This window comes from Nerophis lumbriciformis, linkage group LG10, assembly GCF_033978685.3.
Source record: "Nerophis lumbriciformis linkage group LG10, RoL_Nlum_v2.1, whole genome shotgun sequence".
In the NCBI taxonomy this organism is placed as follows: domain Eukaryota; kingdom Metazoa; phylum Chordata; class Actinopteri; order Syngnathiformes; family Syngnathidae; genus Nerophis; species Nerophis lumbriciformis.
In genome coordinates this window covers 19,765,402-19,790,683 of record NC_084557.2, presented here as the reverse complement: position 1 = coordinate 19,790,683, position 25,282 = coordinate 19,765,402, and the positions used below count along the sequence as shown (strand labels likewise).

Here is a 25,282-nt window from a genome sequence, read left to right as displayed (position 1 = left end):
AGAAGAAACTGAAGCTATTGAGCCATATCGGTTTGAACCGTATGCAAGCGAAACCGACGAAAACGACACGACAGACAGCGACACGGGAGAAAGCGAGGACGAATTCGGCGATCGCCTTCTAACCAACGATTGGTATGTGTTTGTTTGGCATTAAAGGAAACTAACAACTATGAACTAGGTTTACAGCATATGAAATACATTTGGCAACAACATGCACTTTGAGAGTGCAGACAGCCCAATTTTCATCAATTAATATATTCTGTAGACATACCCTCATGTCAGCAGGCCAGGGAAGCTAGGGTTGATATTCTTCTCTTGATCATCTTCGGGACGGTGTGAGCCAAGACATCCAGGGGGGTTTAGCTCGCTCGTCTGCGGGAACAAACTGCCGCCATTGCTTGCCGTGCTACCGAGGTCCTTTGTCCCTTTGTCCCTGAATTGCTCACACACTCCGGCAGATTCAATGGGGGTCTGGCGGCAGATTTCTTTGACTTTATCGTTGGAAATGCATCTGCTTTGAGTGTCGCAGGATATCCACACATTCGTGCCATCTCTGTCGTAGCATAGCTTTCGTCGGTAAAGTGTGCGGAACAAACGTCCAATTTCTTGCCACTTTCGCATCTTTGGGCCACTGGTGCAACTTGAATCCGTCCCTGTTCGTGTTGTTACACCCTCCGACAACACACCGACGAGGCATGATGTCTCCAAGGTACGGAAAACAGTCGAAAAAACGGAAAATAACAGAGATGATTTGACTCGGTGTTTGAGAAAATGGCGGATTGCTTCCCGATGTGACGTCACGTTGTGACGTCTTCGCTCCGAGAGCGAATATTAGAAAGGCGTTTAATTTGCCAAAATTCACCCATTTAGAGTTTGGAAATCGGTTAAAAAAATATATGGTCTTTTTTCTGCAACATCAAGGTATATATTGACGCTTACATAGGTCTGGTGATAATGTTCCCCTTTAAAAGTTAGTTATCAAGCGTCTTACTCACACTTTCAGCGAAGTGTAGGGCTAAATCTTAAGTGTCACACTCAGAGCTGAATTAGCTTTTATTCTTAAGTTTGAGAGTAGGACTAAATTTTGCAAATTCTCAGGACTTAAGTGTAAAATGGCACTCTAAGACGCTTGATAAATACGACCCCAGGGATATTGGGCTTGAAAAGGTTGATGACCACTTGTCAACTATATAATACAGTACAGTAAAGATCTTGCAAATGAGACACAGAAGTGTAAGAACACAAAATTATTTATTAGCCTTTATTTAACCAGGTAAAATCCCATTGAGATCAAAGATCTCTTTTCCAAGGGAGACCTGGCCAAGAGGGCAGCAGCAAGGTTACATTAAAAACAGTAAACAAATACATAAAACATCACATTTACAACATTAATACTTGCTCACATGACACATGTGCATACAGACAAGGTAGACTGCAGTCCTTTCACAGAAGCTTTAAACTCATTCAACGTAACTAGGGTTTAAAGTTTAATATTCGATTGTAGGTTATTCCAAGCCTTCGGTGCTGAAAACCTAAATGCTTTCTTGCCCAGTTCAGTTCTTACTTTGGGGACGACAAATTGCAGAACATTCATTGAACGAAGATTGTGACTTCCTTGTTTCTTTATTAAAAGACAAGACAGATAAGATGGAGTGATACCCAGAATGGTTTTGGAGATGAAAACATACCAATGATTGAGGCGTCGAGCACATAAAGATGTCCAGTTAAATAAAAATTAAAATAATAATAAAATAACAACTGATCAGCATTGTTAATTAACATTTATTGACACATTTGAACACACACACACACTGAACATTTGTACTGTTGAGTACTGATATCAATTCCCAGGTATATGGAATTACAACTGTATCAATTCAAATGTGAACAGTACCCATCAATACTGATCAATGAATAATAATAAATATAATGGATTAGATTTTATATAGCGCTTTTCTATTATTAGATACTCAAAGCCCTCACAGAGAAGTGAGAACCCATCATTCATTCACACTTGGTGGTGGTAAGCTACATTTGTAGCCACAGCTGCCCTGAGGTAGACTGACGGAAGCGAGGCTGCCAGTTTGCGCCTACGGCCCCTCCGACCACCACCTATCTTTCATTCACCATTAATTCACCAGTGTGAGCGGGTGAAGTGTCCTGCCCAAGGACACAACGGCAGCGATTTGGATGTCGAGAGGCAGGAAGCGAACCTGCAACCCTCAGGTTTCTGGCACGGCCGCTCTACCCACTACGCCATGCCACCCCTACGCAATGTATTACTTCATATTGTTGATTTTGGCTTAGCCTATGTTTTTTTTATAGTCGACTGTTGATGACTTCGAGCTCCATCAAGTCTCTTTGTAGTCGAGATCAAGTCGAAGCGCCTATGCCAAGGATGTTGCTTTTATCCTTTATCTAAGTGTCTGTTCCATACGACTGTCTTTCTTTTACCCGCACCTGTCAGCAGAAGTCATTTTGCAGTTTTATGAATCCGTTGCAAATGTACAATTAACTCACGGGCACGTGTGTTCACATGCTTTTTATGTCACCGTGTATTTGTTGCTGAACAGTTCATCTTGTGTGGGAGCAAGGTTGCTAAGGTAATGGATTCCACATGGTGTTTAATCTCCAGCTGTCATCTTCGTATTCTGATTCAAGCCCTGATCTTGTAGAGTGTGTGTGTGCGTGTGTGTGTGTGTGTGTGTGTGTGTGTGTGTGTTCTTGTATTTCTACCGTTCTTGAGACACCAACAAGGAAAAGTACCTTACATATGAGGATTGGTGAACAAGTTAGGACCGACATCATGGTCCCAATACGGAAAACCAATGCATCTACCGGTAATAGAGAGCCAAATACTAGAGCAGTGGTTCTTAACCTTGTTGGAGGTACTGAACCCCACCAGTTTCATATGCGCATTCACCGAACCCTTCTTTAGTGAAAAATAAAAAGTTTTATTTTTTTTCAAATTCAAGACAAAGTTATATATTTTTCGTAACACTTTAGTATGGGGAACATATTCTAAGTAACAAAGACTTAATTTAGAGTTTTTTGGTTAGGGTTAGAGGGTTAGGGTTATAATAAGGCCATGCCGAATAAGGCATTAATAAGTACTTAATAATGACTAGTTAAGAGCCAATATGTTACTAATTTGCATGTTAATAAGCAACTAATTAATGGTGAATATGTTCCCCATACTAAAGTGTTACCATGTTTTTTTTTACTGGTGCATAAAATGAACCGTGCATGAACATCACCTTGTTCAAACAACAAAACCAACACAGTGCATAAACTCACAACAAATTACACACCTGCAAATCAGTCAGCTGTTGCCGTATCCGTAATACGCCGATAAGGAGAAGCTTGTATTTACACGATGAGTCGGGTGTGTTTTGATCTCCGCCGAACCCCTTGGGTTCGATCGAACCCAGGTTAAGAACCACTGTACTAGAGTCTGTGAACATTGCTCCAAAGTCAGGATTTTTTGATGATTTAATGTGCATACAAAAGTAAACATTGACAGGTGCAAAGGCAGCAATATATGATAAAACAAGACGGCAGCTAAAGAAGGACTTCCCTATTAATCCCTGGAAAAACCCGCCAGGTGAACAGCTGATTTCACAACTTCCGGTGCTGACGTAAGACAACCCGCGTCCATAGGATGAACAAATACACTACGGTACTAAGACTATAGTGGCCATTAACAGTTAGCTTCTACAGCTGGGTTGTTTGCACCCCTGGTTTAAACGTAACTTAGATATTGGGTTTCACTATGTAAAGCGCTTTGAGTCATTAGAGAAAAAGCGCTATATAAATATAATTCACTTCACTTCACCCCTGGTGGTGAAATCTATCATAATTAGGGTGGTCCCAAAAAGGAGGGATTTTTCAAATTGACTGTGTGTCGGTTTTAAAAGTGCTTTTAAAAGTGTTTGTAAAAATTTGAAGTGCTCCACCTCTGGCCAACATATGTAATAACAAGTGTGTGTAAGAAATTGAAATGCGCCCCCTCTGACCAAAATGTATTAAAAATAAATAAATATGTATATAGAGACATATTGTAATAACTTGAAATAAATAATTAAGATTAACAACCAAATTACAAAAAAAAAAATAACTGAAAGCTTACCTTTTTTATATTGGCATAGTATGTATATATTATTAATGTTGTAAATACAAATATTTATATATCTAGAAAGGGAGGTCCTAAAGAGGTAAGCATTTTTCGGCGGGCCCAAGAAGGTAAGAAATACAAGAATGTGTGTGCGTGTGTGTGTGTGTGTGTGTGTGTGTGTGTGTGTGTGTAATCCTAATGCCACACTACAGTATTGTGATTGATACACAATATTATTCCTCGTTAAGCCCATATTTATTTTCCATTCAGTTACATACAAGACGCCACTCTTGTGTTCAGCCATTAACATTCTTGCTTGCAGATGGAAATTATTTCTTTTTTCTGCAAAAATGTGTTTCTTCAAATGTTACCCCAGTGGACACAACAGCCCCACTTTCATTATTTAATAAAATACTATAATACAATATCCTTCCAAGGCCTTTCCTGCATGTGTTAAAGCAAGCTTCCCCCGACCCCAAACAGATGCTCTTAGTATGGTATATAAATTATATATCTCCTCGTCCTAAAGTAGATTTAAGTCCATTCCTTCAAATAACACTCCTTTCTTTTCCGTGCTGCTTTTTATTTCCCCCTGCGGATATCTGTGTGTTGTGTCGGTGATCCCCTCCTTTACGGCTTGCTCTCATCCTTCATCCCACACACAATGAGTGTCCTTTTACTGTGGGCAGTGTACTGTTTGTGCTCACAAGCAGTCTGTATATGTGCACACGGGCACTTGAGACAACTTTTTTTTTTTTTTTCTATTCCGCCAAGCCACTTAGCAACTTTATATAGCAACTACCCAAGGAGAGGATTAACAGCAGCGAACATAGAATGGCTTACAGCGAGCGACAACGCACACGTGCGCAACACGAGTGCACACTGAGCCTCGGCCAAACACGCTTCGCACCTTTGTGATCCACATCTCTATTATGCCTGCAAATTCTTGTGCTTTACGGCTTTGTAGTGTACAGTGCAGTGTTTTGGCCCTGAGACTAAAAATAACACTTGACTAAAGATCCAGTGAGGCCTGTGAGCCTTTGCCATGTTCTGATTTTTGATCCGATTGTGTGCCTCGGCCAGGTGGGGCCTTGCACCAGGGCATAAACACTCTATGCCAGGGGTGTCAAACCTACGGTAAAACAGGTTTTATCTGGCTCGTGTGATGAGTTTGCCAAGTATAAAAATGAGCTGGTTTTTTTCGTTTTTTTTTAACAAAATAAACTGCTGTTCTAAATGTGTCCACTGGATGTCACAATAGCAATTCTGTTAGGCAAGCAAACGGTACACAGTATAGGGCAGCGTTTTTCAACCTTTTTTGAGACAAGGCACATTTTTTGTGTTGAAAAAATCCGGAGGCACACCACCAGCAGAAATCATTAAAACACTAAACTCAGTTGACAGTAAAAAGTTGTTGTATGCAATTGTTGGATATGACTTTAAACCATAAGCAACCATGCATCATTATAGCTCTTGTCTCAAAGTAGGTGTACTGTCACCACCTGTCACATGGCGCCGTGACTTATTTTGAGTTTTTTGGTGTTTTCCTGTGTGTAGCGTTTTAGTTCTTGTCTTGCGCTCCTATTTTGGTGGCTTTTTCTCTATTTTTGGTATTTTCCTGTAGCAGTTGCATGTCTTCCTTTGAGCGATATTTTCCGCATCTACTTTCTTTGTGGGGACATTGTTGATTGTCATGTCATGTTCGGATGTACATTGTGGACGCCGTCTTTGCTCCACACGCTGTAAGTCTTTGCTGTTGTCCAGCATTCTGTTTTTGTTTACTTTGTAGCCAGTTCAGTTTTAGTTTCGTTCTGCATAGCCTTCTTTAACCTTCAATGCCTTTTCTTAGGGGCACTCACCTTTTGTTTATTTTTGGTTTAAGCATTTGACACCTTTTTACCTGCACACTGCCTCCCGCTGTCTCCAACATCTACAGCAGCTACCGGCTGCCACCTACTGTTGTGGAAGAGTATTACACGGTTACTCTGCCGAGCTCTAGACAGCACCGACACTCAACAACAACACATCATTTGCAGGCTATAATTACTGGTTTGCAAAAAATGTTTTTAACCCAAGTGAAATTTGATAATCTCCCATGGCACACCAGACTGTATCTCACGGCACACTGGTGTGCCGCGACACAGTGGTTGAAAAACATTGGTGTAGGGGGACTATGGCTCCTCCTCCTTGACACACCTGCCGTTTTATGTCTTCTGCTTCGAACACATCGTAATTTGGCACCCGTGTTGCCCCAAAATGTCTCTGTCAAACACGAGAGAAGTTAACCCCTTTGAATAATTTTTAAGTCCGTTTCTTACGGTTTGTTGAGTTAGCACTGGATTGATACGTGGACATAACAAAGGAGGTATGTAATACCTCAAAGAGTTTACATGTTGTGTTTTTTGTTCAATCCAAGAAAGACTGTGATTTAAAGTTTAATCCTGGCTTTGTAGATACACCGAGACGAAGTGTTTTTGAAACGGCACCAATTTCCTCAGAATTTTCAACAAATTTAAAGTGTTTTGTCCAGAGGATTATTTGTGATTTGTGCGTTTTCATAATGTGCTTGTTCTATTTTTGGCCAAAGTAAAACAAGCTGGAGTTGTCTTTATTTTTAAGTTATCACGCCATGATTTTACCATTCAGGCCCACTTGGTAATACATTTTCCTCCATGCGGCCCCTGAACTAAAATGACTTTGACACGCCTGCTCTATGCGGTTGATTAGGGCCACAACCACATGATTATGGCGACCAGTCACTTCAGTAACAGATCAACGTGGTCGTGGTGCTCGGCAAATGTGTGATAGCTCTACTTTGATGGACTATGTATGACCGTAAGCATAAAATTATACTTTGTTTCTGCTAAACTTTTATCCAGGGGTAAATCAACATGTTCTTTTTAATAGTTTTAGTTTGGTTTAGTAGCATTGCGGCCGTGTGCATTCAAAATATCATAGAGATAATTGCTAATTCAGCATTGCTTCAAATGCCGTCATCTTGACAGATTTGCGGCTGTATTTCTAAAACCACCGTACTATATAAGAGTATATTGTAACAAAACCTTTTCCCCAAATATATAATGTCTAAAAACTTTTTTTTTTTTCATAGTTTTTGGCCATGTATTGTGTTTTTCAAAGTTTGCCAAAGTGGCATTCTAATTTTGAATTGGCTTCAATGCGATAGGAGATATCAAACCCTTTTCTTTACCCTTGGACCTAATAAACTCTTTTTTTAAATCTTTTTTTCAAAACTTTGGACATTATCTGGAATATAAAGAAATGACTATTGGACATATTGAATTGAACTGAATTGAAGTTGTCGATGTAGTCTTTTTGTGTATTGTTTATATGTATATGTTTATATTATTTATAGTAAATATAAATCTTGTAAAATATTAATACATTATTTCTTAATATCTAATTATAAATGTACTTTAAAGAGGCTTCTGACCACAGAACTTTCCTCCAGAAGGTATTTTCTTTGTCCATGTGATGTCAGATGAAAACAAAAAAATAGCTGTTTGGCCACAATACCCAGCAATGTGTTGGGAGGAGAAAAAATTAGTCCTTTAATTCCAGGAACACCATACCTACCGTCAAGCATGGTGGTGGTAGTATTATGCTCTGGGCCTGTTTTGCTGCCAATGGAACTGGTGCTTTACAGAGAGTAAATGGGAAAATTAAAAGGGAGGATTACCTCCATTCACTCTATCACAAACACATTAAGAGTTGTAGAAATGATTGGAAACTCATGACAGCCATGACATTATGTTCTTTACAAGTGTATGTAAACTTTTGACCACGACTGTATGTAGTTACGCCATTTCATCCTAAAAGCCGGAAGAGGGCAGGATACACTGTGTAAAATACACCAGAACGTTAGCGCCCTCTAGACATCTGTGTAAATGTTGCAAACAGCCCCTTTAACTGCATTTTTGTTGATTGTGTCTTTTATGTACACACTGAGGCTCCCATAGCCAAATCTACTTCTGGCCCCCAAGAGTAATACAGTCAAGCCTCTGTTACCCACTGTGAAGTGCTCCTGGCCCGGAACCAGTGGATTAATCACTGCATAGTTGTTTTTGTTTTTTTATAGCTAGAGCATTAAAAACCTGTTTACGACTTTATAAATATGGATTTTAACATTAAGAAAACCCTCTAGAGATTAAATAACACCCACAGAGTCACATTTAAAAAGCTTCAAACTTTGATGTGTTGAGGGACGCCTCTATTCAGGGTATCCTCCGGCTTCCCAATATACTTTCGGTGGTGGGGGCGTGGCCAATATGACATCATGCATAACGGTCGATTATGTGTTTTCTTTTAAAAAAAAGGCTAAAAAAAATGTGTACATATATTTATAAACAAATCTGTGTTATTAGTAATTAGTTGATGGATGGATGGATATATTTTTTCTTATAGTTGAGGTTTCTGTGATTTATCCGTTATACAGTGCTCAATACCGGGGTAGAGCGGAATATACGCTAGGTCAGGATAAAACACAGAGGCTATTTCATCCCTGCAAGCCTGTTTCGCAGGTTTCCCTGCTCCTCAAGGGATTTTCCCCTGACTTTCCTCAAAATCCCCTGAAAAGCAGGGAAACCCGCGAAACAGGCTTGTAGGGATGAAACAGCCTCTGTGTTTTTTCCTGACCTAACGTATATTTTTTTGGTAACACTTTAGTATGGGGAACATATTCACCATTAATTAGTTGCTTATTAACATGAGCATTAGTAACATATTGGCTCTTAATTAGTCATTATTAAGCACTTATTAATGCCTTATTCTGCATGACCTTATTATACAACAACCCTAACCCCAACCCTAACCAAATAACTCTAAATTAAGTCTTTGTTACTTATAATATATTCCCCTAGTGTCCAAATAACTCTTAATTAAGTCTTTGTTACGTAGAATATGTACCCCATACTAAAGTGTTACCATTTGTTTTTATATCATTTTGCTCTAATTTTCAATTATTGCTGCTTATTGCACAAAGTAATAACACGGGCCATACACCAATGGTGGCTGCTGCTCTTAAGTAGGAGAAGCCCATTTTTAGGTACTTTCTAAACACGTATGCAGTCTCCAATAACAGACAAAATATATAAAGATGCTAGCTTGTACAAAGAGAGTTGTTAAATTCTCCATATCAACTTGGATCAACGGTATTAAACTTAATAAATTCCTTTGCAGCGGTTTATATTTTATGATCGCTGATTTGCTGATTTTGCTGTCAATTACAAAGGGATTCAACCTCAGACTGATCATCCAATCATCATGCAAATACCCGGCGCCCAGGCCAGTCAAGGCCGTTGCCCACTTCTCATTCACTTCCACAGATGTGAGGCATTTATCCAATGATTGTTTAGTTTGGCTGCAGTGGAAACACACACTTCATTCTCCACAATGGAGACAATGGAGGCTGGGCTTCAACACTGTTTAATGTACTGTAACGAGTTGAATGCATTCAAGCGCATATTTAATGAATGGAGTGTAAACACAAAAGTACAAATTTGACCATTTTTTTAATATAATTTAGGGAAGGCTGAGCTTCCCTTGCAGTTTTAGAGCAATCACCACTTCCGTATACCCGTATCCCCAGCAGGTCTCCATGTTGAATGGCCGCCGGCATGTTAGAATAAGGCGGGTAAGGGATGATGGCAAGTCAGATCCGTAACTTCGTGAAAAGGATTTGCTGTAAGGGCTGGGTCGGTCGGGGCTATGCTGCTAGAGCCAAGGATATATTAAAGGCCTACTGAAACCCACTACTACCGACCACGCAGTCTGATAGTTTATATATCAATGATGAAATCTTAACATTGCAACACATGCCAATACGGCCGGGTTAGCTTACTAAAGTGCAATTTTAAATTCCGCTCGAAATATCCTGCTGAAAACGTCTCGGTATGATGACGTCAGTGCGTGACGTCACGGATTGTGGAGGACATTTTGGGACAGCATGGTGGCCAGCTATTAAGTCGTCTGTTTTCATCGCAAAATTCCACAGTATTCTGGACATCTGTGTTGGTGAATCTTTTGCAATTTGTTCAATGAACAATGGAGACAGCAAAGAAGAAAGCTGTAGGTGGGAAGCGGTGTATTGAGGCCGACTGCAGCAACACAAACACAGCCGGTGTTTCATTGTTTACATTCCCGGAAGATGACAGTCAAGCTTTACCATTGGCCTGTGGAGAACTGGGACAACAGAGACTTTTACCAGGAGGACTTTGAGTTGGATATGCAGAAGCGGTACCGTGAGTACGCATGCAGCTGCGGCTTCCAAACATTTGATCGCTTGCCCGTACGTGCGTGCCGCTATGTGCATGTCACGTACGTAACTTTGGGGACTTTGGGGAAATATATGTGCTGTATGAACTTTGGGGAGGTGAACAGTACTTTGGGCTGTGGGATTGAGTGTGTTGTGCAGGTGTTTGAGTTGTATTGGCGGGTTATATGGACGGGAGGGGGGAGGTGTTTGTTATGCAGGATTAATTTGTGGCATATTAAATATAAGCCTGGTTGTGTTGTGGCTAATAGAGTATATATATGTCTTGTGTTTATTTAATGTTTTAGTCATTCCCAGCTGAATATCAGGTCCCACCCGCCTCTCACAGCATCTTCCCTATCTGAATCGCTCCCACTGCCCTCTAGTCCTTCACTCTCACTTTCCTCATCCACAAATCTTTCATTCTCGCTCAAATTAATGGGGAAATCATCGCTTTCTCGGTCCGAATCGCTCTCGCTGCTGGTGGCCATGATTGTAAACAATGTGCGGATGTGAGGAGCTCCACAACCTGTGACGTCACGCTACTCGTCTGCTACTTCCGGTACAGGCAAGGCTTTTTTTATCAGCAACCAAAAGTTGCGAACTTTATCGTCGATGTTCTCTACTAAATCCTTTCAGCAAAAATATGGCAATATCGCGAAATGATCAAGTATGACACATAGAATGGACCTGCTATCCCCGTTTAAATAAGAAAATCGCATTTCAGTAGGCCTTTAAAGTACGTCCACATGCTGCCTGGACTCCGCAATCGTGTGCATTTTGCCAACGTCACACAACATCATGTTTTGACATTGCTGTTTCGGTAATCAAAGTTTTTGGTGGCCGAAATCTTGGTGCATCACAGGTCAATAGTGCGTAAATAATAGGCTTTATCCATCCTTGCATACAACGTATTACTTTAATTTGTTGCACGCTGCAGTCAGCCCTATAGCCCCTAATGCAGGGGTCGACAACCCAAAACGTTGAAAGAGCCATATTGGACCAAAAGTACAAAAAACAAGTCTGTCTGGAACCGCAAAAAATGAAAAGTCTTATATGAGTCTTATAATGATGATGCAAGTGTCTATATTAGATATAATAGCCTACTATCAAAATGACTACGTGTCGCAGGCTGACGCAAATCTTCGTTGACAGAAATGTTGAAATGTAATATTTATTCTACACATTTTTACAATCATAGAAACCATTAGTAAATCAGAGGCTCCTCAGAAGGGAAATTACTGTCTTTTAATGGCCAAAGGTATAGATGTGTGTCCAAGTTAAAGGAAACGGCAGGCTGTCTTCTTTTAATAGATTTATTACAATCTTTGGCAAGCTGGGTAATGTTTGCTGTTGTCTGGAACGACATGGCACACAAACAACTCTGAAATGCAGCCAATGTTACATACAGATAATGTGTCATGACACATGTAAAACTAAATTACATACAAAGAGGATCAAAGTAAAGGAAATTAAAATGAGCTCAAATATACCGAGGCATAATGATGAAGTATGTACATACAGCTAGCCTAAATAGCCTGATTAGCGCTCCACACAAGTCAATAACATCAACGAAGCTCAGCTTTGTGCATTCACGCACAGCATGAAACTTTTGGTGGACAAAATGAGACAAAGAAGGAGTGGAATATTTTACATGTAAACAAACTGTTGTGTCACAGTCCACACTATGGTGAGTTCAAGAACCGCCAAAATTAGGAGAACAAAACGATGTTCACCAAATACTCTCATCAGTGAAGCATACACACAAACATATTAAACGGTGGGCTTTTTTAACAATTGGGAAGGTTGGTGTCATGTTTCATGTTACCTACTCAGTGGCCTAGTGGCTAGAGTGTCCGCCCTGAGATCGGTAGGTTGTGAGTTCAAACCCCGGCCGAGTCATACCAAAGACTATAAAAAATGGGACCCGTTACCTCCCTGCTTGGCACTAAGCATCAAGGGTTGGAATTGGGGGTTAAATCACCAAAAATGATTCCCGGGCGTGGCACAGCTGCTGCCCACTGCTCCCCTCACCTCCCAGGGGGTGAGCAAAGGGGATGGGTCAAATGCAGAGGACAAATTTCACCACACTTAGTGTGTGTGACAATCATTGGTACTTTAACTTTAACTTGTCCTCAAACAAAAAACATACTAAAACAAAAAACATTTTTTTTCGCTCATAGCTGCTGTGCAGCACGTATTAGGAGACAAGTCACACGCTTTTGCTGCGATACAAACTACTGGGTGGCCAGGCGCATACAAACTGTCTATACATACAAACCCCGTTTCCATATGAGTTGGGAAAGTTGCAGCCTGAGGGATCGAAGGTCACAGGCTTAGCTGCTTACGTGCAGTGATTTCTCCAGATTCTCTGAACCCTTTGATGATATTACGGACCGTAGATGGTGAATTCCCTAAATTCCTTGCAATAGCTGGTTGAGAAAGGTTTTTCTTAAACTGTTCAACAATTTGCTCACGCAGTTGTTGACAAAGTGGCGACCCTCGCCCCATCCTTGTTTGTGAATGACTGAGCATTTCATGGAATCTACTTTTATACCCAATCATGGCACCCACCTGTTCCCAATTTGCCTGTTTACCTGTGGGATGTTCCAAATAAGTGTTTGATAGAGCATTCCTCAACTTTATCAGTATTTATTAACACCTTTTCCAACTTCTTTGTCACGTGTTGCTGGCATCAAATTCTAAAGTTAATGATTATTTGCAAAAAAAAAAAAAGTTTATCAGTTTGAACATCAAATATGTTGTCTTTGTAGCATATTCAACTGAATATGGGTTGAAAATGATTTGTAAATCATTGTATTCCGTTTATATTTACATCTAACACAATTTCCCAACTCATATGGAAACGGGGTTTGTACTTCATTATCATTCCACAACTGATAGGCTTGAATTAACTGCCTTGGCTCTGATTAGCGTCTGTAACGAGCTAATTAGATGGAGTCTTGTAAAATCATCACCACTATTACCGGAGAGACATGAACAAGCGAGAGCAAGGATTGTGTCTTCCCGCAAAGATTTGATAGTCAACTAAATATTCAGTGTTAAGGCTCTGATTCCTATTTTGATTACTGCAAGTGTCTTTTAACCACCCAGATTTGCATTAGAATATGTGTCCTTTAACATTAGTCATTAAAGTGGATTGTTCTGCTTTACCAAGTATAATGATCACACTTAAATTGCATGAACCGCACAAGTCGACATTTAGGAGATACCATCTGAACATTGATTAGTTTCTCGGCGCCTATGATACAATAATTATTTATCTGAAAAGGAACGATCGTCAGATCCAAGCTCCAACTTTTTTCACTACAGAGCAATTTTAAAGCCGTGGAAGAAAGATGGATTAATTATTTTCCCCTTGCTTCTTTCTCCCTCTGTTATTATCCCTCTAACAATCCCTTTAGGAGCTGTCACACACTTTGCAGCTATTACGTTTTGGGTAGAAACACTCCAGAGTGTAACATGTATTTTTTTTAAATCAAAATGCATTTAACAACAAGCCAGTTAAAAAGCGGAATATTAAAGTTTAAGTCCCAACGATAGTCACACAAGCACTAGGTGTGGGGAAAATATCCTCTGCATTTGACCCATCCCCTATGTTCACCCCATGGGAGGTGAGGGGAGCAGTGAGCAGCAGCAGCGGTGGCCACGCTCGGGAATCATTTTGGTGATTTAACCTCCAATTTCAACCCTTGATGCTGAGTGCCAAGCAGGGAGGTAATGGGTCCCATTTTTATAGTCTTTGGTATGACTCGGCCGGGATTTGAACTCACGACCTTTCAGTCTCAGGGCGGACACTCTAACCACAAGGCCACTATTAGCATCTTTTTGCAATGTTGCAGCACATGCAAACAAAATGTGTATCTACGAATGAATGACTTGTCACAGGCTTTGTATCTTCCTGGTTTGTGAAAACTTTGTAGGCACCCTATATTTTTTAGTTATATTTAAATGTCTGCACCTGCATATCTAAATGTCACATTAGTTTTTTGTTGTTTCTTATAAATGCAGTGTCTTAACAATATTTTCTCACAGCCATGACGCATGTGCATGTCATTTTTTATGGACACTACATACCTGTCAACATTTGCATTGAGAAATTGATTTTTAAATGTATATAAAGTGTATTACTTTAGTACAGTAGTTAAGATCAGTTTAAGATCTTGTTTTCCCATTAAATAAACTCATGCCTGCATCTTATATGCGTACAAACACAAAAAGTAAACACAAAATAAGTGTCAGTAGTATTAAATCAGCATGTGCAAGTTAGCCATAATATATTTATTATCTAATCTATTATTGAACTGGAATGGACTTATGCTGCTTTTAAATTGAAGTGGAGTGGTAATTGGATGTTTGACACCTAGTGGTCAAAAAACATCGATTAAGTTAAGAGCACGATGCAGTGAGTTGAAGGATGGTATATCACATATTTATAGTTTCTCATTATAGCATGTTTGAAAAGGTGTGGGAAGAGGCAAAGTTTATTTGAACTTACCCTCTTTTCTGTTTCATAGACATTTCCAACACATTTGTTTGTTCACTTCCTGTATTCAATTTGTAACACACACCATTATATACATAAATGCATAAGTAAATAATGAGATAAATAATAAATAAAGTTCTCATGAATAAATACATATACACATACAACTATAAACAACATAAATACCATATAGACCATAAATGCTAGGTGATTCTTGGGGTAACAATTCGACTCAGAATCGATTCTTGATTCAACGCAATTCTCGCAATATATAATTTGGTATAGACGTAATAAAACCTTTTGAAAACAGGTTACAAAAGCTCTTCTTGGCTGACATATACAAACAGCGAATAAGCATGGAAATGAGAAAAAAAAAAAGTTGTATTAATTTTTTTTAAATATTCTTAATTTATTTTTTTAATCAATTCATAATTTTCAAGACTTGATTTAAACATTTTATAAATAAGGACAATAAATCTTTTTTGCATATGAATTATTTTTTGAGAACCCTATTTCAAGTAATTACAATTATGGGATATTCAAATCAAATCAAATCAACTTTATTTATAAAGCACATTTAAAAATTTACCACAGGCGTAGCCAAAGTGCTGTACAATGGGCAGGTTAAAAAATAACACAAGAGAAATGAGCAAACACAACACAACACAAACAGATCCCGATAAAAAATAAATAACTAAATAAATAAATTATATTGCCCATCAGTAGCAAATAGATACAGAAACTAATGTATGAACAATTCAGAAGAATAACAAGCCCACTTGGACTTGTCTATTAAAACATTTTGAATAAACTTAAGAAAAAAGTAGGAAAATATTACTGAATCAAAATCATTAAAATTATTTTTTTTTGTGTAGAGTGATAGAAAATAATAACTTTTCTTAGTCTTGACTCTCTCAAATGCATAAACACCCTGTGTGGTGTGTTCTTAACAAACCATACATTGGTGAATAACACATTTTTCCCCATGCAGTTGATAAATGAGGCGCAGTGTTTTCCCAGGGACAGCACACCTGTTAGGTCAGCCCTCACATAGTGAAAGGACTAAATCCCCTGCTAATTTTGTCGTGGATTAAAAAGTATACCCTCCAGTCAAACGCACGAGACCTTTTTACGTAATTGGATTTAAAAGCTCACGTAAGTGTAAGCCAGTGTGCGACTTTGCAAGTGTGTCCGTTTGTGCAAAAAGCAACAGGTACTACTTTTACACGTGCAGGCCAAAGTGGTCGAAATAGTTTCTTTGTTTTGTTTACACTGCAAGTAAAATGTGTTTAATGTCTTAATTTGACTCCAGTGTAAACGCGCACAAGCCCCATAGTGGTCCCAATGTGGCCCCAATGTGGTCTCGATGTCACTTGTGTCATGTCTGTGTGATCATGTTTTTGTTTTGGTCATGTTCGGTTTTGTTTTTTGGACTTTTTGTGCACTTTTGTTTTGTCACCATAGCAACCATTAGTTTTCACCTGTCACGTCACGCACCTGTTTCACGTTTTGAGTCACACACCTCTTTTTGTTAATCATGTCTGTAGTATTTAAGTTCATTGTTTTCAGTTTGTCTTTCTGGTGACATCCCACAATTATGCTCTGCACATTTCTGACACTTGATTTCATGTCCATCGTTCATGCTGCTCCTTTTAGTCCATGCCAAGTAAGTTTTGTTTATTAATGCTATAGTCTTTTGGTTTCATAGTTTGTTCTCCGCCACTGTGCGCGCTTTTCGTTTGTATTTTTTTTTTATATATAAATCATGTATTTACATTCCCGTCTCGCCCGAGCCAACTTTCCGTTGCATTCCGGAAAAGCAAACACCCAGGACCAAGTCATGACAACTTGCATGCACGGTTCGATAAAGTGAAAACAAAGGAAGTTGACCAGATTCCGTAATTGAGCATGGAAGTCGCTCCTTATCCGACAAAATAAAATAAAAGTCACCACACCTTAAAAAAATTTTTTTCATATACATTCACTGTACGAACACATAAACACACACTGTACATATACATTCACTGTACAAACATACATATACACATACTGTACATATACAAGTACATATGCCTACGTACACTCATGCACATAATCACATTTCATCAAACATATATTAACGTTGTTGCCCTAGGGTAAACTGGGTATAACACATAGCACACTGACAAAGCTTAACCTATTGTTACTATAACAATCTACAAGGTTAATGTAGGTTGCTTCTCTTTCTCCCCCTCCATTTTTCTGTATTCTTTCGTATCTCAAATTATCATTACGTATATGTATTGTTGCATTTGAACAACTGTATTGTTGATAATAGAGGTAAATTATTGGTATTGTTCATAATCAATAGCGGTATTTGTATTGCTCCATTTGTAGTGTAATAATGCTCATTGTCATTTCTGTATTATTTTTTATGTTCGCTAACTGCTTATTTGCTATCACTTTTACCATCATATTTGTACATGTCGTATTTGCTGATGTTGCTCTATTGTTGTTGTGTTTGCTGTTGTTGTTTTTGTTCCTCTGTCTAATCTCCTTCTTGTCCCCACAATTTCCCCCTCTGTCTTCTTTTTTCTCTCTTTCTATCCCCTCCTGCTCCGGCCCGGCGGCACCAAATGATAATATAAATACATTTAATAAAGTCAAATACAAATAAGGAAACAAGAGAAGTATCCTCCACTTCTCTTTTGTAAAGTAAATCTGAACAGCCGATATGGGCATCTACATCAACTATATGATTTACCTGAGAAGCTGGACAGGACAAAAAAAAAAAAAAAAAAAAAAAAAATTTAACGTGAAAATAAATTACAGTATTATAATGCATGAATGGATATATAGTGAAATATATGTGTTTTATTTATTTTTATGGCTGTTAAGTAGACGAGGCACGAACATTAGCGTGGATTCACGTTAGCTTTAATTTCTAATTCACTTACGTAAACAACTTACGCAATGTACGTAACATGTAAGCAAATACGCCAAAGCATCAATTCCGGTCCTTTAACAATCGCTATTCCTTCAGAGTCAAAATATATGTACGCACATTATATATACCGTATTTTTTTCGGACTATAAGTCGCGCTTTTTTTCATAGTTTGGCCGGGGGTGCGACTTATACTCAGGAGCGACTTATGTGTGAAATTATTAACACATTACCGTAAAATGTCAAATAATATTATTTAGCTCATTCACGTAAGAGACTAGACGTATAAGATTTCATGGGATTTAGCGATTAGGAGTGACAGATTGTTTGATAAACGTATAGAATGCTCTATATGTTATAGTTATTTGAATGACTCTTACCATAATATGTTACGTTAACATACCAGGCACGTTCTCAGTTGGTTATTTATGCGTCATATAACGTACACGTATTCAGCCTGTTGTTCACTATTCTTTATTTATTTTAAATTGCCTTTCAAATGTCTATTCTTGGTGTTGGGTTTTATCAAAAAATGTCCCCAAAAAATGCGGCTTATACTTAAGTGCGACTTATATATGTTTTTTCCCTTCTTTATTATGCATTTTCTGCCGGTGCGACTTATACTCCGGAGCGATTTATAGTCCGAAAATACGGTAGCCTATTATTTCTGCACTATTGACATGTGATGTACCAAAAATATGGCCTCCGAACGACACCTTTGCTCAACAAAACCGGATGTTGTGATGACGTTTCCACTTCAGCACACGGGCTGTGTCTTTTCCCACGGACACAAATGACATAGCTCACCCAAAGTTAACGCAAAAGTCGCATTCAGGTCGCATTTCGGGCGCATTTCTGTTTAGTCTCACGTTACATTTGAAAAGATCAGATTCCGGATTTGGACTACCTCCTGGTGTGGCCCAAATATGATGCAAAAAGATCAGATTTGAGATACTTTAGAGCATTTAAACTGGAAAACCAAAAAATTAAATCCGTATCGCTTGAATGCAAAAAAATCAGATTTGGCGTGCAGGAAGGCAGACGTGCTAAACAGCTATGCTTGTGGGCATATCCATGTTGCACCATGAGGTTTTAATTTTCTAGGTTAAAGCAGATGGTCTCAATCTGGCAGCCCAGCGAACTGCTTGGCATATCATCTGACGTTTCTTCATGCTACATGGACACAAGATCATAGCTAACATATGCAAAAACAACTTAAAATACCCACTTTACTTTTGCACCATAGAAACGTGTATTGGCAACAGCACAAGTGCGCTAACTGCCTGATTGTATGGGATGCCCACATTTAGTGTATTTTTTGGTCATTGAATATCCATTTATGAATGGGCTTTGAAAAACAGAACAAATATTGGTTAATTTGAATTTCATTCCAAAATGCATAAAAGAAAATTAAAAAAAACTAACTACCGTATTTTTCGGATTATAAATCGCACCGGAGTATAACTCGCACCTGCCGAAAATGCATAATAAATAAGGAAAAAAACATATATAAGTCGCACTGGAGTATAAGTCACATTTTTGGGGGAAATTTATTTGATAAAACCCAACACCAAGAATAGACATTTGAAAGACAATTTAAAATAAATAGAGAATAGTGAACAACAGGCTGAATAAGTGTACGTTATATGAGGCATAAATAACCAACTGAGAACGTGCCTGGTATGTTAACGTAACATATTATGGTAAGAGTCATTTAAATAACTATAACATATAGAACATGCTATACGTTTACCAAACAATCTGTCACTCCTGATCGCTAAATCCCATGAAATCTTATACGTCTAGTCTCTTACGTGAATGAGCTAAATAACATTATTTTTACGGTAATGTGTGAATAATTTCACACATAAGTCGCTCCTGAGTATAAGTTGCACCCCCGGCCAAACACTGAAAAAAACTGCGACTTATAGTCCGAAAAATACGGTACACCTAAAATGGTTGTATTTCCGTTGTATATTTCATTAAACAACAATTTGAATCATTAGTCAGCAGACAAAGACATGCACCTTTTTTTGCACGTGTCATCACTTGTAAAAAGCACGCCCACCAGAGGTGGGTTGAGTACCCGAAAATTGTATTCAATTAAGAGTACCGTTACTTTAGAGTAATATGAGTCAAGTAAAAGTAAAACACAAATCAAAGTAAGTACTTGAGTAAGAGTAAATAAGTAATACATGAAAAAAACTACTCAAGTATTTAGTAACTTGTGAGTAACTTCTGATTTATTTAGTAGCGATTTTTTAATGGTACTTGGACTACAACTGTATTCTGTGTGTGTGTGTGTGTGTGTGTGTGTGTGTGTGTGTGTGTGTGTGTGTGTGTGTGTGTGTGTGTGTGTGTGTGTGTGTGTGTGTGTGTGTGTGTGTGTGTGTGTGTGTGTAAAACATGGAAATCATATACAATTTACTGCAACATATTTTCTCAACTTGCAAATTGAATTCTTCTCGGGTGAAATGTGAAGTGGACATTTTTACTGACACAGATGACAGCACATTATATAAATGTTATTTTTACTAGTTTGAAAGTAATCATTGACTGATTTTTTGCTGCCTTGTCTGTCACTTTTTTTTTTACAGTCAATACGTTTCTATGTACAAAATTAGTCTGATCTGTCAAATAATTCAGTTTCTTCTATTTTCACACCTACATGTGAAGTTTTACGTTGTCTCTAAAGTAACTGTTGGTCATACGCGGTGTGCCTCTCAAACACTAGGGGTAGATTTTGGTAATTTCAGCTTGTTAGCTATGTGGTAATGTAAAGACAGTAGAAGAAGAGAATGCTACATGCTAATAAGCTAGGCCTAGTAACTTTTAAGCGCCAAATCTAACATAAGTACATATTTACACTGCTATTTGGTGTTGTTGATAATGTGAGGTTATCCGGTGTGGGTTTCTATTTTACCATATACTTTAAAATACTGACCTATTTCAGTTTCCATGTCTGTACTTTGTGCTGGTTTGGCGTACGTAAACAGTCCCTGACAATAGCATGTTATCCCCCCGGCTCCCCAGCGTTTACCTGTTTCTCACCTTTTTTGTAAGGAAGTTGGCAGACCCTGTTCTGTCTCCCTGTATTGTTTGTCTGCTCCTGAATGGGATTGTGCTGAAAATCTTCATTTTCCCTTGGAGATTATTAAAGTATTTCTGATTCTGATTCTGATATTATTATTGCATTGTCTAAACCAGTAGTTCTCAACCTTTTTCAGTGATGTACCCCCTGTGAACATTTTTTTAATTCAAGTACCCCCTAATGAATCAGAGCAAAGCATTTTTGATTGAAAAAAAGAGATAAAGAAGTAAAATACAGCACTATGTCATCAGTTTCTGATTTATTACATTGTATAACAGTGCAAAATATTGCTCATTTGTAGTGGTCTTTCTTGAACTATTTGGAAAATATATATATAAAAATAACTAAAAACTTGTTGAAGAATAAACAAGTGATTAAATTATAAATAAAGATTTCTACACATAGAAGTTATCATCAACTTAACTTGCCCTCTTTGGGGATTGTAATAGAGATCCATCTGGATTCATGAACTTAATTCTAAACATTTCTTCAAAAAAAAGAAGAAATCTTTAACATCAATATTTATGGAACATGTCCACAAAAAATCTAGCTGTCAACATTGAATATTGCATTGTTGCATTGTAATGAATACTTGATTTGATGTTCAGTTTATGAACTTACATTCATATTTTGTTGAAGTATTATTCAATAAATATATTTATAAAAGATTTTTGAATTGTTGCTATTTTTAGAATATTTAAAAAAAATCTTACGTACCCCTTGGCATACCTTCAAGTACCCCCAGGGGTACGTGTACCCCCATTTGAGAACCACTGGTCTAAACCGCTGTGTTTATGAAACTCTGCACTTGTATATAATTATTGGAGTTTGTCCTACTTCAAAAGGGCCAGTGTTTTCTTGATGTTTTGATGCGTCTTTGTACATGATGATGAAATATGCATTTTTCAGCCGACTGGTGCTCCAGATTCTGCTGGCTGCATGTCTACACTCGACTCATACACTTCCATGACAGCTGTCACTTTCAGTCGCCATAGCTCAGTCACTATCTCTGCCTTTCACCCCAGGCCCTGACTGGTACCTGAACAAGGTGAAGCTGACGATCACCGATGTCAACGACAATGTCCCCGAGTGGAATATGAAGCCTTACCCGTACCAGGCCGGGGTGTCCCACGATGCCCCTGCAGGGACCGTTGTCTATCAGCTCCAGGCCCTTGATAGAGATGAGGGCAGAAGCGGGGCGGTGGAATACTTTTTGGCTGATGGTAAGATTTTGCCTGCTTTTTTTACACATTGAAATGCATGGATGGGAAACAGTAGGCAGAGCTGTTGCGCTTGTGGAGCCATGGGAGTAAAACCGAATAGTCAGGCCCAGGCACAGTCACTCAGACAGCCAGCCAGAGGCGTTCACACATTCATTCATGCATTCATACGCTATGAAGGCGTACATTCGTTTTTTTGTCTCCTTCACAACATTTATCTTAGCTTCGGTATCTCTTTCCTACGCATGCACATTCAGATTTACAGCCAGAGGCCTTCACACATGTATTCCTTCCCTTATTCCCTTATCATAGACTCCTGCAGATGTGTTTGCTACTCGATTTTTCCGTGTACACCATACTTGCCTACCTTGAGACCTCCGATTTCGGGAGGTGGGGGGAGGTGGGTGGGCGGGGGGGGGGGTGCGTGGTTGGGGGCGTGGCTAAAAGGGGAGGGGTATATTTACAGCTAGAATTCACCAAGTCAAGTATTTCTTATATATATATATATATATATATATATATATATATATATGTAAATATACCCCTCCCCTTTTAGCACTTTTGTGCGTGCCACACAGCAATGCACCAGAGAGGGTGTTCAGCATGGTTCGAAAAATAGTGACAGAGAATAGAACAAGGATGGACAATTCAACCCTTAACTCAACAATGAGTAGATGAGTGTTATGTGTGTGTATATGTGTAAATAAATGAACACTGAAATTCAAGTATTTATTTTTATATATATATATATATATATATATATATATATATATATATATATATATATATATATATAATAAAATAAATATATATATATATATATATATAATAAAAACGTCAAGTATTTCTTATATATATATATATATATATATATATATATATATATAAGAAATACTTGACGTTCAGCGAATTCTATATATATATATATATATTTATTTTATTATATATATATATATATATATATATATATATATATATATATATAAAAATAAATACTTGAATTTCAGTGTTGAACGTCAAGTATTTCTTATATATATATATATATATATATATATATATATATATATATATATATATATATATATATATATATATATATATATAAGAAATACTTGACGTTCAGCGAATTCTATATATATATATATATATTTATTTTATTATATATATATATATATATATATATATAAATAAATACTTGAATTTCAGTGTTCATTTATTTACACATATACACACACATAACACTCATCTACTCATTGTTGAGTTAAGGGTTGAATTGTCCATCCTTGTTCTATTCTCTGTCACTATTTTTCGAACCATGCTGAACACCCTCTCTGATGCATTGCTGTGTGGCACGCACAAAAGTGCTTTTATCAAATGCACTAGATGGCAGTATTGTCCTGTTTAAGAGTGTCACAACATTGCTGTTTACGGCAGACGAACTGCTTTACGGTATACAAAAAAGTGACTGCTGTTGTTGTGTGTTGTTGCCGCGCTGGGAGGACGTTAATGAAACTGCCTAACAATAAACCCACATAAGAAACCAAGAACTCGCCCTCCATCATTCTACAGTTATAACGTCATTGGGCAGGTACGCTTTTTTATATCAAATCAAATCAAATCAACTTTATTTATAGAGCACATTTAAAATTTACCACAGGGGTAGCCAAAGTGCTGTACAATGAACAGGTTAAAAGATAAAACGAGTACCGAGCAAACACAACACAACACAAACAGAACACGATAAAAAAATAAATAATTAAAATAGAATTAATAAAAACATAAAAACATAAAAACAGGATCACAGCAGGTGTATTATGGGGCGCCATTGCAGGATGGATATCACTCAGTGTTAAAAGCCATGGAATAAAAGTGTTTTTAAGAGAGATTTAAAAACAGGAAGAGAGGAGGCTTGTCTAACACTCAGGGGTAGGTCGTTCCAGAGCTTGGGAGCAGCAACGGCGAAAGCTCTGTCACCTCTAAGCTTCAGCCTTGTGTCAGGGACCGTCAACAGCAGCTGATCGGCTGATCTTAAGGATCGGGTGGGGCAGTAAGGCTGAAGGAGGTCGGAGAGATAGGTTGGCGCGAGGTTGTTTAGACATTTAAAAACAAATAAAAGGAGTTTAAAATGTATTCGGTAACGCACAGGGAGCCAGTGAAGGGACGCTAAAATAGGGGTGATGTGCCCACGTCTGCGGGTCTGTGTTAGCAGACGAGCAGCAGAGTTCTGCACGAGCTGCAGGCGGGCGAGGGAGGCCTGGCTAATGCCAACATACAAGGCATTGCAGTAGTCAAGACGAGTCGAGATAAAAGCGTGGATTAATTTCTCAAGATCATGTCTTGATAGAAGCGGTTTCACTTTCGCTATTTGGCGTAATTGATAAAAGCTTTTTTGAACGACGCTGCTGATTTGTTTTTCGAATTTAAAATCTGAGTCAAACTTTACCCCCAGGTTTGTGACACAGTCGCTGAGATACGGGGTCAGAGTGCCGAGGTCAACGTTGGGGGAGGGAGAGCGACTTGGACCGAACAACATAACTTCTGTTTTATCTTCATTTAGGCTCAGGAAGTTAGCTGAAAGCCAGACTTTGATGTCGGGCAGGCAGTCAATAAGACGTTGAACCGTGTTATTTTGTGCCATGGGAAAATAAATCTGGCAATCATCGGCATAAAAATGAAATGCAATACTGTACTTCCTAAAAATAGAACCAAGGGGGAGAAGGTAAAGCGCAAATAAAATTGGGGCAAGGATTGAGCCCTGGGGGACCCCATGTGGTAAAGGAGCTGTGGACGACATAAAACTGTCTACTTTTACACAAAAACTCCTGTCGGTTAGGTACGACCGGAACCAGTTGACAACATATTGTGGAGGACCTGAGTCCGCCTGAATTTCGGGAGATTTTCGGGAGAAAATTTGTCCCGGGAGGTTTTCGGGAGAGGCGCTGAATTTCGGGAGTCTCCCGGAAAATCCGGGAGGGTTGGCAAGTATGGTGTACACAGACAATCACGAAAGCACGTAGAAATACGTATAGTGGGCTGTTGGAAGTCTGCCAAAAATCAAGACCCCCTGGTGGTTTTGGGGATAGAGGTTTGTTGGCATGTCGGAGAGAAAGGGGGATGTGCTAATCCCCCCAATGGGGTTTTACAAAACACTACTGACTT

The 25,282-nt window shown here is 38.5% G+C and overlaps 1 protein-coding gene across 2 annotated transcripts in view; it reads left to right on the top strand.

Moving 5' to 3' along the window:
• Positions 1-25,282, top strand: part of LOC133612574 (neural-cadherin-like) — a 347,009-nt gene that overhangs the window by 105,518 nt on the left and 216,209 nt on the right. For both annotated transcript variants that reach the window (XM_061970110.1, XM_061970109.1), the window contains exon 2: positions 21,929-22,126. In XM_061970110.1, coding sequence (XP_061826094.1) covers positions 22,000-22,126 — 127 coding nt within the window. In that variant the 5' untranslated portion in view covers positions 21,929-21,999. The remainder of the gene's footprint in view (positions 1-21,928; positions 22,127-25,282) is intronic.